This window comes from Drosophila sechellia, chromosome 2R (genome assembly GCF_004382195.2).
Source record: "Drosophila sechellia strain sech25 chromosome 2R, ASM438219v1, whole genome shotgun sequence".
Lineage (NCBI taxonomy): Eukaryota > Metazoa > Arthropoda > Insecta > Diptera > Drosophilidae > Drosophila > Drosophila sechellia.
In genome coordinates this window covers 6,446,463-6,461,287 of record NC_045950.1, presented here as the reverse complement: position 1 = coordinate 6,461,287, position 14,825 = coordinate 6,446,463, and the positions used below count along the sequence as shown (strand labels likewise).

The window sequence follows — 14,825 nt, the reverse complement described above, 5'->3', positions numbered from 1 at the left end:
CCTTCCGGTTGGTTTTGAGGTGTGAAAACTCATTTGCGGCACGTAAATGACCAGCAAAGTACGGCCATACAAAAATGTTGCGAATTCTGTATGTTGTGTAACTGCCAAACTCCCATTTTACATTTTGCAATGAATGATTTTGTATTCCTTGAAAGCATTCCTACAAAACCCTAGATATCTATGATAGAACATAAATTTTCTTAACTAGTTTTTGAAATCAATCCACTATAATCATTTAAAAAGGTGACCATATACGCCATAGAAATGCGTAAGATCGCTTGGGCTTTCTTTTAAAATGTAAAACTGAATATTTTTGAATCACGCTTATTTTCACTAGACATGATTCTTTGTTCTGAGTCCGCACAGTTTACCTAGTGAACTGATCTATCAGATCTATCACTGATCTATCAGTTCACTAATAGAGTTAAAGATCTTGGTGTAGTGGGCTTCTTTCATGGTAGTAGTTGCGTGCCACCCAGCTTCACATATCAGAGTGGCCTGGACTTCTCCATTAGGTTTGAAATTAGTTATCGTTTGTTACTGAATTCCATACTCCGACACGATACCCGGGCCACGCCCACACCGCCATGGAGGACCGCCGCCAGAGAATGCGGGCATATCGGCGGGCCCGTCGGAAGTTTGCATGCGTCGTCTACATGGTGACCATAGCCTGGATGGTCCTGGCCCTCTTGCAGTGGCTCCTGGTCAGCCTGATGTGAGTTGGGCAGCTGGGTTTGAGGTGCTATGTATAACCGCTGTTCTTTTAGATCGGACATAAGTGTGACCTTTACAGACTTTTACTGGATTAGCGTGATCTTCTTCGCGGTGGCCATGGTAATGGTCACGCTGTTCATATTCTTCGAGAAGATCCGCTTCATCATTGGCCTCAACTGGCTGATCACCGTGCTTATAGTGAGTATCCTGCGAACACATTTCGCCTGATCATCTACCTTGAATCCCTTGGCTAGGTGGAGTTTGTGATAATTGGTATTTTCGCTCTGGTGGCAAGAACTCTTTGGCAGGACTTGATAATGTGGTTTTTCATCTGTGTGCTGCTGGTCTTCCTGTTTGTGCTGCTGGGATCCATTATACCCGTAAGGCGTTTTATATATTTCCAATATATTTGCGTGAATTTGTATTCCCAGCACGATCTTACATTGGACGTTGTAATACTGTTTGTAATGGCCTTTATTTTCCTGATCGTCACCGTATTCTTTGTCATGATGCACATTCTGATCGATATGCCGTACTCCTTTGTGGTATTCCAGATCTTCATAAGCATTATTGTGCTCTTGGTAAAAATAAAACGTTTTACGTGTGAGCCATTAGTATGATTATATATTATCCTTAGTTCGTGATGTACCATGCCCAGACGATCAATGGTGGACGCTTTGCCGAGATGCGGCTGAACGATCACCTGCTGGCCTCGCTCATCCTCTTCCACGACTTTATCATCATCTTCCTGCTCACCTTCTATGCACAGATTATCTACAAGTTCGCTTCGAAGGCCGCTGTAACCACGAGATCTCCGTTAGAGGGCAGCTGGTTGCAGACGACACCGACTAATGGGGATGAAGTCGTGGAAGACAATGACGAGGACACCGATGAAGGACCGACGGCATTGGGCAGTGAGGGCTCCCCAGGTGTAAATGCATCATAACCCTCCAAAGGGGTCAATGTATTCTTCTAGAGGCGAAGCGACTATTTTCGGATCGAGCGCATCAAATTGCAGGATGCAGGATTATCGACATGGTTGGGCACTTAGTCGACTTGTAATTAGTGCCAATTAATACCTAAAGGTATTAAGGAGACATATTTGGTATCCTTAAAACGCGAAAAAGCTGTGACTATACAACAAAGAATCCAAAAATGTGCTTAGAACAGCATATATTGCCCACAATAAAACAGATATTTTTCTTGTGTTTAACTAGAACTTTGAAACTTTAATCACACTGACATTGATTAGACATGGAGATACATAGGTAAGCCGGTAAGTTTTTGAGTTTTAGTCTTGACCGATTGTTAGCTTAAAGTAGGAAATTCATAGTATTATGGTATGGGCATGCATATTTTGTAGATTAACGTACGGCACAACATTGATTGGAATTACGAATGATTGCGTTATTGATTGATTGCACAGCAGCGTTCGATGATTTACCCTTCTCCCCAATCACACTTATATACAATGAACTGAGTTGCCAAATAATATTGAATATTAAGCGGAATAGATTGTTTTTCAACGTAAGTCTAGTATTCAAATAAAATAAGTAACTTCAGATTGAGTAAGCTAGTAGTTGGCTTAAACAGGTTTAGTTACAGAAAAAGATCATATAATTATGTACTTCTGTCCGTAGATTCGAATTTTAGTAAAAACTTAATATGGGATTTTTAAGGCTATCATTAAAGCGACTCCATCGATGAGGTTGTCGAGCAAACGGTGGCATCCGAGTCGCTGCCCTGCTCCCGCTGACCCTCCCCAGTGCCATGGGCGGAGAGCATCGGCTGCGAGGGGGATGCGAATGAGAGCAGCAGTGGCGTCACCAGTTCATCCAGGCTGCTCAGGGGAGTGGGCGTGGGAGTGGCCCCGCCGCTGAGACTGCTGCTCTCCGTCGAGGAGTTATTGCCCAGGGAGTGGGACTGCGAGGAGTAGCGCTCCAGCAGCAGCTGGCTGAAGGTCTTCGCCGGCCAGTCCGGATCCTCAGGCGATTCCCGGGTGGGCGTGGCCATGGGTGTCGGCAGGCGGAAGATGCTGCTGCTGAAGGAGGCACTGGTATGGGCGAGATTCTCGAGGGGCTCCAGAAACCGCTTGCCATGGTAAACGTTGCAGGTGGTGACCGGGGTCAGGAGGCTATCCACGGACACGGTGACATTGCGATTGGGCAGGGGCATGGCAACAGGCATTGAAAGTTGGCTTTGACTGGGCACTGCGCACAAAGTAATGGGTCGAAATTGGTTGACTGGTGAGGATCGCGGCGAGGATTGAGTGAGAGAGTGGGTCAGTGAGTGGGGGCTGGAGCTACAGCTGCGACTAGGAGTGGATAGGGAGTGGGCGTGCTCGGGACTGGGTAAATTGCCGGTCCTGCACAGTGACAGCAATTCAGTTTCTAAAATGAAATTAAATAACTGAAATGGTTAGCAGAAGTTTCTGTAACATGGGCCAATAATGCCGCATTGACTGATTTTAAGCGACACCTACATTATTAAATATACATATTTTCTTCTATATTCAAGATACTCTACAGAATTATTGGTTATCTGAGTAAAATTGTCAATCGACATTACTGGTTTAACTATTGCAAGAGTTCCTCAATTTCTGACTAGCTCTGGCGATATAACTAAAAAGCCGACTACACTACCTGGGCTTCATACCTTCCGGCGACTCCTCGTTGTCCTCCTGGATGCTGGCCTGCCTCTCCGAGGTGGCCTGGGCCGCCGAAGTGGTGCGGCCATAGGAGTTGGTGGTGCTAATACGAGTGGCTCCATTGCCGGCGTCTAGGGTCGTCTGAACCACCACGTCCATGTGGGAGTCCAGCGAGAACTGCTTGCCCGACATGAGGATGCCACGCACACGTCGTCTCATCGATGGCGATTCCTGGTGCTGGAATACCGTAAGTCCAAGAACCGGCTGCTTAACTAACCCATATCGACTTACCGCTATCCGAACGCCGGCATAGGTTTTGGCCAGGAACTCATCCGCATCGAATATGGCCGCAAAGGAGCCGTTTACCACCTTGGGCGAGAGCGGAGAATTCGACAGCAGAAGACTCGAGCCGAAAGCTTCGTTTTTCTCCTTGGTTTCTGAGGGGTAACAAGATGGCATTAGAAGAAACTAACCGCCTTGGTTGAAAACTAGACGACAACAGCCTACAAGAGATTTTCTCTCTGATTAACGCTGTTTTAAATAAATATATTTATAAATAATTACAAAAAAAAACTGTAAATCAAAAATCTGAAAAATACAACAAAGCTCAATTGTATATTAGCAAAACCACATAATCGGGTGGATCGGAGTGCATAAACAAGCTGAAAACATAAACAGGAACGGAAACGGAAACAGGAACGGGAACGGAAGCGGAAGCGGTGGCTACTTGAGGCGGTAGGCCTTGCGTTTACCCTTGAGATAGACGCGATTCGAAATTGTGATGTTCATCTCCTCCAGCACAGAGGAGGCCACCTGACGGATCTCCATCCAATCCTTGACGATATCGTCCAAGGTCGTGTGCGTCGAGGTGATGGTGAACCGGATGACATACTGTCCCTTCAGCGACGATGGAATGCAATGCAGGTTGCCGCGGTGATTCAGCCTCTTCAGCAACTTCTCGGTGATCTCGTTATCGCCGCGTATCCGAAATACCACCAGGCCAAGATGCCTTTTGGCGGGCAGCTCGAAACGATGATCGGCCAGGACGAGGGCTTCGAATTTCTGAGCCAATCGAACGCCTTCGCGGATGTGGCGCTGTAGTCCTTTAATCCCGTAGGATCGCAGGACGAACCACACCTTCAGGGCACGGAATCTGCGACTCAGCGGTATCTGCCAGTGCATGAAGTCCACTGCCACTCCGGAATTCTCGTGCTGCAGATACAGCGGCTCCACATTGAAGGTCCTGTGGACAGCGGTGCTATCCCGAACCCACAATGCGGTCGCATCGAAGTGCACCATCAGCCACTTGGACGGATTGAAGGCTATCGAATCCGCCCGCTCAATGCCACGCAGCCAGGTGCGAAACTCCGGGCAGATGAAGGCGCTGCCGGCGTACGCGGCGTCCACGTGGAGCCACAGGTGGTGCTCCGCGCACACGATTCCAATCTAAGGGAAGAAATGTTAAATTATTTTTTTTTTTTGGCAAAAACTATGCGTTAATTATTTAAATTTTTAGCTATTAAATTCAATTCATTCACTTTAAAATACTTTTGTATAACAGATATTAACAAATGAAGTAAATGGGCCTTAAAAGAGTATCCTTCTTATTTCCAACTAAAAAATTGGTTTTTTCAAAACCATTTACTTCGAGCTTTTTAGGAAAACAATTAAAATCCTTTACATTAATAAGAGCCTTTTATAGCACTGGTAGATGTTTCGAGGCCAGTTAATTTAGGCCATTGGATTTTTCCTATTTTCTTGTAATTATTCCCTAAGCACCCACCTCCTCCAGGTTATCGAAGCTGCAGCTGCCGGTGGTTCCGAGCGTGGCGCAGACCTAAAAATAAACCACCGCAGGACACTTAAATGCTGACATGTATTAATTGGCTCCAGTGGGAGTCGTGAATCCGGCGTCTCCAGTTGGGAGTTAGAAATCAAGAATGGGGAATCAGCTGGCTGCGGAAGGCGAGCCAATTAATTTTGACAGACTGCCACTCACCCAGAAGGGGACCAGGCCCTGCTTAATGTCATCCTCGATGGCCTCGCGCAACAGTTTGCCGCGCATCGCCAGGTCCTCATCCGCCTCGATGTAACGCATCCTCACGAGTCCTGCGGAACAAAAGAGTGGGAGTGTGGCTTAAACCGTAAGCGGCTTAAACAATGAAGTTGGCTATGGTCGAGCGTGCCGACCAATGGATAGAATAGTTGCAAATGTGGATCATACGTATTCCGGTGTATTAGTGTAAATGGTTTTCGCTATAAGGGAATGTAATCAGTCTAAAGGATCCCCTAACAATCAATTACTAGAAAGTTACTCCTCTTAGATAGATTAAACCCACCAATGAGCGCCGCCTTCTCCACACTGGAGTGCGCCTGATCGGAGCAGTAGGCCACCAGCCGGGCATTGATCTCCGCATCCTGGTAGCCAGGATGTCGCTCATGGAATCGCTGGATAGCCCGAGTCCGTCCCGCCAGCAGACAAACTAGAGTAGCTTCACTGGCAGTGGTCTGCAGCACTCCGCCGCCCTGACTTTGGGAGCTCAGGTGGAGAAAGGCATCCGGCAGACCGATCATCTTGCCCAGCCAGTTCATCACTATGATCTCCAGTTCGGTGCAGGCCGGTGAGCTCGCCCAGGTGAATCCCAGGCAGTTAATCGCATCCGCCAGCATGTCGCCCAGTAGGGAAGGCATGGAGTTGAGGGCCGGAAAGTAGGCGTGCATGTGAGGCGACTGCCAGTGGGTTATGCCCGGCATCACAATCCGCTCCACATCCGAGAATATTTTCGGCCACGGTTCTCCTTCGATCGGAGCGGACTCCGGCAGTAACTGGCGCATGTAGCCGGGACTCACATCCGGAAAAACTCGGCGTTCCCGGATGTTCTCCAGATAGTCCGCAATATAGTCGACCATCTCCTTGCCTGTAAATAAAATTTACTTTAATAAAGTTCAACTGCTAGAATATTTTTAAAAATATTTAATCCTAATATATATGTTTTGTATTTAAAAAAAAAAAAAACAATTATTTTTGACTAGGATAGGTGTTAAAGTGTTAATAAAACCAACCAGAAAATATATGTAATATACTAACATTTCGTAGATTATGTTACCCACGAGTGTGTAATTAACTCGCAATTGCAATTATTTAGTTGTTCAGCTAAAGTTGCGAATAAATAATTGCCAAACGCTTTAAACAAAAGCAGCCGTGTAAGCTCGGAAATGTCAATAAAAATTGATTTGAAAATATGATACTGCATAGCTGGGATTTTCTCCGTGTGTGGGATTTCAATTACGGGCCATGGAACGAAGACAAACGGCCGGGACAAATCCGCCTTGGGCCAATCAAATATATGGGGCCCTTCGGATACCGGATTTCCATCCGGTATTTACTTACACGCGTCTGCCGCTGTGCACTTTATGGCCCAGATTTGGACAGTACTCACCCCTTTGGCGGTATTCCTTGAAGTCCATGGTGCAATCGCCTCACTTAACCGATGCTGACGTAAATACTGTGCAATTGTCGCACGCAATCAGGGCTTGTAGATGTATCTTCAGGCGTTTAGTTTCGCAATGAGTTTGGCCTAATCCTGTTGGACTCTGGCTAGACTAGCTCCATTTTTTGGGGACTTGTGCCAAATTGAAATGCCGAATTGGGAACGTCAACCGTCTGTCTGACCGCTGGTGGAAAATAGTGAAAACAACGGAGAACAATATAATGGAATAGAAACTTGTGAACTTCCGATGTTGTGGGGCTTCTGGCGCTCGCTGGAAGTGGAAATGACAAGAAAAGCGCTTGGAAAAGCTATGAAAACGCTAACAGCTGTGAAAACACAAGGGTGCACCTCGGGCACTGGAAGGGTTCGAATCCGATGGGTGGTTACCTAATTGCGGCCGTGATAATATTTGTCCTATAGCTAGGGCTTTTGGGATAGCGCCGGGCTTTTATAGACCTGGCCGAAACCAATTAGGTTGTTGGCTGCAATACCAATCCGATCTGGTTGTGGGATGTGTTGGCAAGTTGTCGGAACACACGGAGCTCCCTAATTGGCCATCCCATGGGTAGCACGATATTAGGGGTGTAAGCAAGGGGGATGCGCTCGGATCGCCAGCTGATTCCCAACCAAATTCCGTTTAAATTGGAAAGCACCCTCTAATTGTTTATGCTTGCTGACTTGCATAGCTTGATTATATTTTAAATACCGCAAATTAACTATATCTGTAGCGATCTGCAGCGCGTGCACCCATACTCCAACTGCATTTTGTCATGCATTTAGAACGATGGAAACATGAACTGAAATTCATCGATCGAAATCAAATTAAATGATTGCCGTTTCACAAATAATGTTGATAGAACAGCAACATTGTGGCTTTTTAAGCATTTGTAAATATCTAGGGAATTTAAAAAATATTAGCATTCACTTGAAATTATCTCACAAAATTCAAACAACCACAAGATAATCTGTTTACAATTCATCTGGTTATTAATAATTTACAGCAGAGACTCGCTTTTTATATATTTTATTTTAATAATTATATTGAGATTAAGCTTAACACTTTCTTCGAACACTTTTTTTTTTAAATTCTGGACAGAAATTATAGTATTTTAACATTTTCTATATAGTTCGGGAATACAACTATTTTACTACCAAGTTATATACGCACAATTACAATAGATTTCAATTTGCCACGCACACGACTCGAATCAAAGTCCAACTGAATGGAATCGGAGTCAAACAGGACCTATTTATACCCGGAAACTGTTTGTTTTCCGATGCAAAAACGAAGGACAAGCCAAATGAAATTGCTATTAAACAGCAGGATGGCTATTTTCCTAAAATGGGTGATGACAACAATAAGCTTAGAGCAAGGAGTTTGCATCGTTGGACACCTTTGAATACCCTTCTTGAATATCTTCCTAAGAGTTTTTACTTTTTATAAATTGTTATAAATTATTTCATAATTTTTATAATTTTTTATATATAAGTATAAATTTATTTGAAATACGGGCCTTCTAATAAAAATTATTTGAGTCGTGGAAAATCATTTAAAAATAAATTGCTAATTTGATTTAATTTTTCTTATTTTTTATGAAATAAAGGGGCTGAAAGGTATTACATGTAGTAATCAACATTTTTATGGATATTTTATCTTTTTCGTTACGAATACTTACATTCAAAGAGAAAGCGCATATAAATCAGCAACAAGCGGTTGTGAAACAAAAGGACATTGAACACGAAGCAGGATGAAAAAGAGAGAGTGGGAGAAAGAGAGGGAGAAGCAACAGCCAATGGAAGGAAATGTCCTTTGGTAGGGAAACAAATCCACTGACCAATCGGATTGCAGTTGACGCAAATGGCATCAACAGGCTGCCAGCTAAATACGTCCCTCATTTGCTAAGTTTTGTGGGCTTACTGATGAATACCCCATCTGGCCAGATTTAAACGAAATTCCCCAGGGAAAAACGAAGAATATGAAGAGTCGCACAGGAAGGCATAAAAGCCGAAAATGTTCGAATCTTATGTTAGCTGGAAGCCCGTCTTAAAACGCCAAAAAATATCAGAAACAGCAAATCAGGCCCCCGTTCCCCGCTCATTACACACTTGTTACAAGGGAATGGGGCAGAAGGCACAAGAGAGCAGAAAGAAAGAGGGAGAGCATGAGGTCAATGAGCTTTGTACTCGTCTCGAGACTCAGGAAATTTCGACAAAATACCGCTACATTGAATGGCTTTTGCACGTCGAATGCACATGTATCTGTAGTTGTATCTATATCAGTATCTGTATCCATGAGTGTGTATTACCAAATATTGAGCAATAAGAATAAGAATTTCGGTTTCTTTTGGTCATGAGACAGACAGTTACAAAGCGGCTTTTGTTCCGCTCTCTCCCTTTTTGTTCTTTAAATCTGCGGCTAAAAATACACAATTTGTAAGCTTTTTCATTTAGCTGTGGGCAACAGATAAATTCGTTTCAAAAGTGCATGTGCATACAAAAACACAATAAAAGATACTGTCTCCCTTCTCTTCGTATTTGGATTCGCTCTCTTTGTTTTGGTTTCAGCGCTTACCTGTCGTGCTCTTAAGTCGATCGCATGGCTTTCTCTCTCTTTCTGCTTTCTTTACTCTCCTCTCTCACACTCTCTCACTCTCTTTTCTTCGCTCTGTGTTTTTTGGTGTGTTTTGATTCCTTCATTCTTGAGCGCTAAGAACGTTCGTTGACCTCGGAAAGTTGGGGCCTCCGCTTAGCGGTACTTCTCAACCTGTTTTCCCCCTTTTACGCCTTTCCCCCTCTTACCACACAGCGCGAGTGTGTGTGCGAGTGTGCATGTGTGTGTGTTTGCCGTAGAAGTCTTCCTGTTTGCTCAGCGATTAAAGGTGCAACTGAGCGGGCTGCGATCCGATGACGGGCCCCAAAGATACACAGATACTTGCCGAGCAACGTCACGGGTTTCGGTCGCCAACTCTTCGTACCGAGCACTACGTGTATCATTGGGAATAACAGTCAGACTCTCGGACTTTCGGACATCTCATCTCTGATGAAATGCACGCATGACTCCGCTGGCATGTGTATTTGTTACCAGCCCGTACAAGCCAACTTCCATAAATCGATCCGATATTTTAGTTTATATATATATATATATATATCCTCTCTTTTTATGCTGAAGGATTTTTAAAGCTTTGTCACTTTTAAAAGATGGAAAACTTTATTCAAAGAAGCCTATCTAAGCTGTACATTTAAATATATTGTTATTATTATTTTGACGAATTTTAGAAATGATTAGATGCCAGAAGTTTTAAATAATTTTTAAAATGATTAGATGTCAAAAGTTATTATTGTTTGGTGTAATTTTTATTGAATGACTTCTATAAAATCCTTCGTAGGAAGGCGGGACTGTAGCTTTTTGGTTGCTGCGCGAATATTTTTGGGCAGTGATCACGCATTTAATTAGCAGGAATTGTGGTGAGCGCCCCTTCTGCAGGTGTGTTGGTGAGTGCGTTCGTGTGTGAGGTGGAAACATCTTGCAACTCCTTTCTCCTTTCTCGGCTGAGCTTCTGTTTCTGTTTCTTTTTGGAGCTTGTCTGGCGTTCCACTCGCCTCCGCACACAGGTTCCCGCCAGAGGATGATGATTCCACCGCCGATGCAGAGGATGATGACCACGATGATGAGCGCGATCATGATCATCGGATGCAACGGGTCTTTGACTCGGTCTCTGGCCATTTAGTGTGCAATCGTTTGTCCCCACGTCCAGTCCAGTCCACTCGGATTCCGGGCTCTCTCATCGGATCGCTTCCAGTCCCGATTACGCTTGCTCTCCTTTCTGATCCGTTCCACTCCGCCGGCTCGCCTTCGCCTTCGCCGGCTAACTTCGCCGTTTGAAAACTATTTGATGCGATACCAATACTGGGGCTCGAACTAATTCGCCGATTCTACGATTGCTATTATGATCTCATGGCCGGGAGATGAGTTCAAAGCCTTGACACTGATCTGATCCGATTGAGTGTCTGAACGAAAGTCCATGTCCATTGATGAGATTGCAAAACCCGGATAACATGCCCAGCACCATCAGAGGTTAGTGAGAATGGGGAGTACTAAACATAGCTATGATATACCTAAAATATTTATGAACTATTGGATATATTAAAGTTCTTACCATAAATCAATTTATATTTAAAAAATTTTATAGTTAAATAATTATCCTTTAAAAACAATTGCGAAATCTTAAGAACACAAAGAACCGCAATGCAAGTCAAAAGAAAGGGAATACATAATACTTCTCAAAATGATCAAATTTAAATAAATTTAATTCTCTGTAGAACCAAACACGATGAAAAATAATTCCTTAAAATGATTTTAATTGGCTTAAAAGATTTTGAAATAAATTTGTTAAAGGTCTTTCGAGTTTGGCAGTTTTGAAACAGAGTTTCTCTGGTAATCAAAATAGTTCTGGTGATATTTCGCCTCAGAAATCAGCCTTGCCTGGCTATAACCGACTATTGGAATCATTAGGCTGGCTTAAAGTTAAAAAAAAACCTAATTGATTATAAAAGGCAACGGCTTTCAATAGCCGCAAACAAATGGATGGGATATGCAGTCGAGCTGCAAGACATGCAATGCAGCACCTCCGCCAGTCTCGCCGTTGCATTTCCGATTCTAGCCAAAAGATTTTACCACATCTTCAAGGCAGAACAACAGTAATGGCCCGGCCAACTGTTGCCTCATCGACAGTGGGGCTGCAATAAACCAGTTGGAAGTCGCAGCTAATCTTGCAACACAGTTGCGCAACAAAGAATCCGAGGCAACGGTACTAACGTGTTTGCTGTTTCTGCTGCTATTGTGGCTATATGCTGGGTTCTTTTTGGTTCTGTTCTGTTCTTTTCTTTTCTCCATCTCCATTTTCTTGGCAATCAGCTCTCTGAGCCAGTTGCGTGTAACAGGTTTTTCCTCTTGAATAACTGGGACTTTCTTACGGGACTTTTTCGGAGAGTTTCTGCAGAGAAAACAGGTTAGAATCGGCACAGACTTGCAATAGATGAGGCAACAGCCGCCGCAAGAAGTTTACAACGGTGAGGCACACATTTCGCGTTCACGTTAGAACCAACGGTGTTTTAGCCAAGTTTAGCTGCAAGTTGCTAGTAAGCTGCCTGCCAGAACCACCAACCAGTTACCAGTTTACCAGCTAGCTCTTGATTGTTGTTGCGCAAGCGGCAGCTGAAAGCGGCGCAGAATAAATCTAACATGATTTAAGCAACGGAAAAACATGAAATATTAATGCCGATGCTTGAGTCTTGGCTCCGAATCAGAATCCGAATCCGTCCTAACGGTGGTCGCTCGGTTCGCCATCATCGGCCCTCCTCTATAAGAAGTTTGGCCCTATACCTCCCAATTTTCCCACTCCCTCCTTATTGGTGGCTCGATCCGATCGGTTGGGCTGGAGCCCAGTTAGGTGATTAGTCCAAATTTGCCCCGGCTGTTGGCCAATGGCCGAGATGTTCTCTGTTCGCCCTTTTTTTTGGGCATTCACTCGGGGGTCATTGTGGTCATAGCTGTTCTTTGATTGGTTTTTGCCCAAATTGGCATTGGCAGCTTTAATTAGCGAACCTAACATTTTAGTACATTCTTGTAATTTTGAGAGCACTAAAAATGCGCATTTTATAGCTCATTTAAATATATATATATGTGCCAATGTTCATACTATTTATGACACTTTAAATCTTAATATATACATACTATATAATTACACACATTTAATTATCTTTAAACTGCTTGTGTTGCCTACTTCGAATTTATCATTACTGGCTAACACATCTATAGTTTAGCTACAAATTCTAAAAATTTGGTTTAAAAACAAGGGGTTAACCTTGGATTACATATTTTATGCACTATTTGTATGTAAACCATTATTTTTTACGAGTTAAATAATCTAAATGAAAGAAAAGAAGTTTTTACCTTTACGAAATATTGATTTTTATGCTTACAAAAATTGTTGTTTTAATGTTTATATAGCAAATGCTATAAAAATATATATCTCAGTAGAATTTCTATTAACTAACTCTTCGAATTTATACAAATGTTATAAATGGTAGTTTCAGTTGATAGTTGAGCACACAAGCGACTCATTCAAAATTTTCCGCCCTTGGAATTTCCACCTCGAGCGTGCAGAAATTTCCCATGACGCTTTCTCACCACGGCGGGAATTTTCCCGGCCTTCAGCCCGCCCCCGCTGAGATTTTAAGGGTGGAAAAGCTGCGCAACTAACGTTCGACTGTGCTCGTTTTCCTTCGTGTTGTGGCTTCCAGTTTTTCCTGGCTATGCACTTGGCATTATGCCTACTAACCCTATTTTCGCAGCAGTTCGCAGCGAGTCCCATTTTTCAACTTGCATGCGGATACACACGCACACACACACTCGGATTTTCCTTTTCCCAGAAACTGAGGCGCAACCCCCACGAAACGGAAAGTTTGTGCAGCGGCAGAACGAACTGTGTTTGTGGCACTCGAATTTGGGACACATTCCTGTAAAGGACGCAGCTCCGGTCAGCTGCTTCTCAAAATCGACAAAAAGGAGTCACAAAAAACGCGCGCGGTGCATTTGGTCACAAATCTCTGAAAGTGAAAATACAAATATTGAAACAGTGAAATCCACACCCCAACCAAAAGTGAAATAAACTGAACGCAGTGCTTAATTAATACAGAAGCTAAGGGATAGAACTCCGATTAGGAAAAGGGAAAGCTGCAGCGCTGCTCCTGTTTGCCAAATATTGATTCGCAAGTGTGCCGCTGAAAAATCGATTATTAAAGCCACTTTCCACACAGCTGGTGGTTGTTGTTGCTGCGAGGATGGAGGTGGTGCCCGGGGTGGTGGTTGCATAGGGTTGCGTGCCGCGATGTGGGAAATCAACAGCAACATTGGCACATCCACATCCAGATCCAGAGGCACACTTCCAACTGTTTTGACGTGGTCGGGTTCCAATGGCGCTGGCACTACCGAATGCTGCAGCGCAGCCTTGCAGCCATCCAGCGACGACGCGTTGCATGTGCAGCAGCAGCAGCAACAGCAGCAACATCAGCAGCAGCAGCAACAGCAACAGCAGCAACAACAGCAGCAGCAGGATACGAAAACGAGGATGACAACGACCACAGGCAAACGCGGAGGACACAGATACAGAAGCAGGCTCAGTCACCGAAGCACAGCAACAATTGCTGCATATTAGGCAGTAAAGTAAAGTTAAACACAACCCAAAACCGAAAACCGAAAAGACTAGCCCAAATGTACTCAAAAAAACAACACAAGTGGCAAGCATTAATCGGAATGTCGAACTCTATGCATCGCACAAAGTTACGTTAAGTATACGACGCGTATTTCCAGCTGCAAAACGAACCAAAAACGAACCGAACGAAACGAAACGCACAGGTGCATCTGCAGACCCCACTACGCCCCTAAAAGCCCCGCGCCCCTTTCGAACCCCCAGCCCCTCATTAGGCCACCCCCTCTGGGGTATCTACACCAATTGACAAGCAATCGAGGCAATGCAGTATGAATGAACTTGTTTAGTCGACAATTTTTTAAGTGCACTTTCGTAAGGCTGATTTTCAATTTATTTCGATGTTGTGCTTCTACACCCAAAAAACCAAAATATAACAAGTAACAAATACAAGCATAAACGAAACCAAGAAATCCAAGCAATGAACCAAGTGAAAGTGTGAGTGTTTAGTGTTTTAAGCGGCGGCGAAACCCGGACATTTGAGAGCCTTTGTGAGTAAACGGCCGCCACAACGGATAGGCCCAGAGATCTCCTGCTGATACAGCAGGCCAAGCCCGCCGGCGGCAGCAAATCCTCGAGCGGCGGTCCAACGTACATCGGCACCGATGCCGCCACGGCAGCGGCGGTGGCCGATCTGCGCAGCAAGGTGCCTTCCATCTCAATAATCCCGCTGCCCGTCTCGACGACCATTGTGGCACGCAGTGG

General features: G+C 44.2%; 3 protein-coding genes across 6 annotated transcripts; 2 read left to right on the top strand and 1 right to left on the bottom strand.

Annotated features, from left to right (window-relative positions):
- Positions 1-100: 100 nt before the first annotated feature.
- Positions 101-1,933, top strand: LOC6608477. Its single transcript, XM_002033175.2, has 5 exons — positions 101-715; positions 768-912; positions 969-1,094; positions 1,146-1,295; positions 1,352-1,933. The coding sequence occupies exons 1-5, from the start codon at positions 588-590 to the stop codon at positions 1,658-1,660; spliced, it is 858 nt and encodes a 285-aa protein (XP_002033211.1). The 5' UTR covers positions 101-587; the 3' UTR covers positions 1,661-1,933.
- Positions 1,934-2,229: 296 nt separating this feature from the next.
- Positions 2,230-8,035, bottom strand: LOC6608476 (histidine decarboxylase). 4 transcript variants are annotated; one of them, XM_032715018.1, is made up of 9 exons: positions 8,021-8,035; positions 6,802-7,036; positions 5,701-6,279; positions 5,361-5,470; positions 5,145-5,198; positions 4,114-4,807; positions 3,653-3,798; positions 3,370-3,598; positions 2,230-3,104 (listed from the first exon to the last, which is right to left on the bottom strand). In XM_032715018.1, the coding sequence occupies exons 2-9, from the start codon at positions 6,827-6,829 to the stop codon at positions 2,401-2,403; spliced, it is 2,544 nt and encodes an 847-aa protein (XP_032570909.1). In that variant the 5' UTR covers positions 6,830-7,036; positions 8,021-8,035; the 3' UTR covers positions 2,230-2,400. The 4 variants fall into 4 exon arrangements, with proteins under 4 accessions (XP_032570909.1, XP_002033210.1, XP_032570910.1 ...); XM_002033174.2 differs by lacking the exon at positions 8,021-8,035 and adding an exon at positions 7,240-7,266; XM_032715019.1 differs by lacking the exon at positions 8,021-8,035 and adding an exon at positions 7,240-7,266 and having other exon boundaries at positions 3,370-3,592.
- Positions 8,036-13,151: 5,116 nt separating this feature from the next.
- Positions 13,152-14,709, top strand: LOC6608475 (THAP domain-containing protein 11). Its single transcript, XM_032715209.1, has one exon. It carries the CDS (start codon positions 13,743-13,745, stop codon positions 14,067-14,069), a length of 327 nt encoding a protein of 108 aa, XP_032571100.1. The 5' UTR covers positions 13,152-13,742; the 3' UTR covers positions 14,070-14,709.
- Positions 14,710-14,825: the final 116 nt, after the last annotated feature.

What these genes read in the sequence shown, in the direction of transcription:
- LOC6608475 (XM_032715209.1), top strand. Translation starts at nt 13,743, where the DNA reads ATGTGGGAAATCAACAGCAACATTGGCACATCCACATCCAGATCCAGA.
- LOC6608477 (XM_002033175.2), top strand. Translation starts at nt 588, where the DNA reads ATGGAGGACCGCCGCCAGAGAATGCGGGCATATCGGCGGGCCCGTCGG. An exon ending in TGGCTCCTGGTCAGCCTGAT is followed by an intron (nt 716 to 767) that starts GTGAGTTGGGCA and finishes CTGTTCTTTTAG; the next exon opens with ATCGGACATAAGTGTGACCT. An exon ending in TGCTGGGATCCATTATACCC is followed by an intron (nt 1,095 to 1,145) that starts GTAAGGCGTTTT and finishes TTGTATTCCCAG; the next exon opens with CACGATCTTACATTGGACGT.
- LOC6608476 (XM_032715018.1), bottom strand. Translation starts at nt 6,829, where the DNA reads ATGGACTTCAAGGAATACCGCCAAAGGG. An exon ending in GGAGAAGGCGGCGCTCATTG is followed by an intron (nt 5,471 to 5,700) that starts GTGGGTTTAATC and finishes TTTGTTCCGCAG; the next exon opens with GACTCGTGAGGATGCGTTAC. An exon ending in GAATCGCGTCTATCTCAAGG is followed by an intron (nt 3,799 to 4,113) that starts GTAAACGCAAGG and finishes GTTACCCCTCAG; the next exon opens with AAACCAAGGAGAAAAACGAA.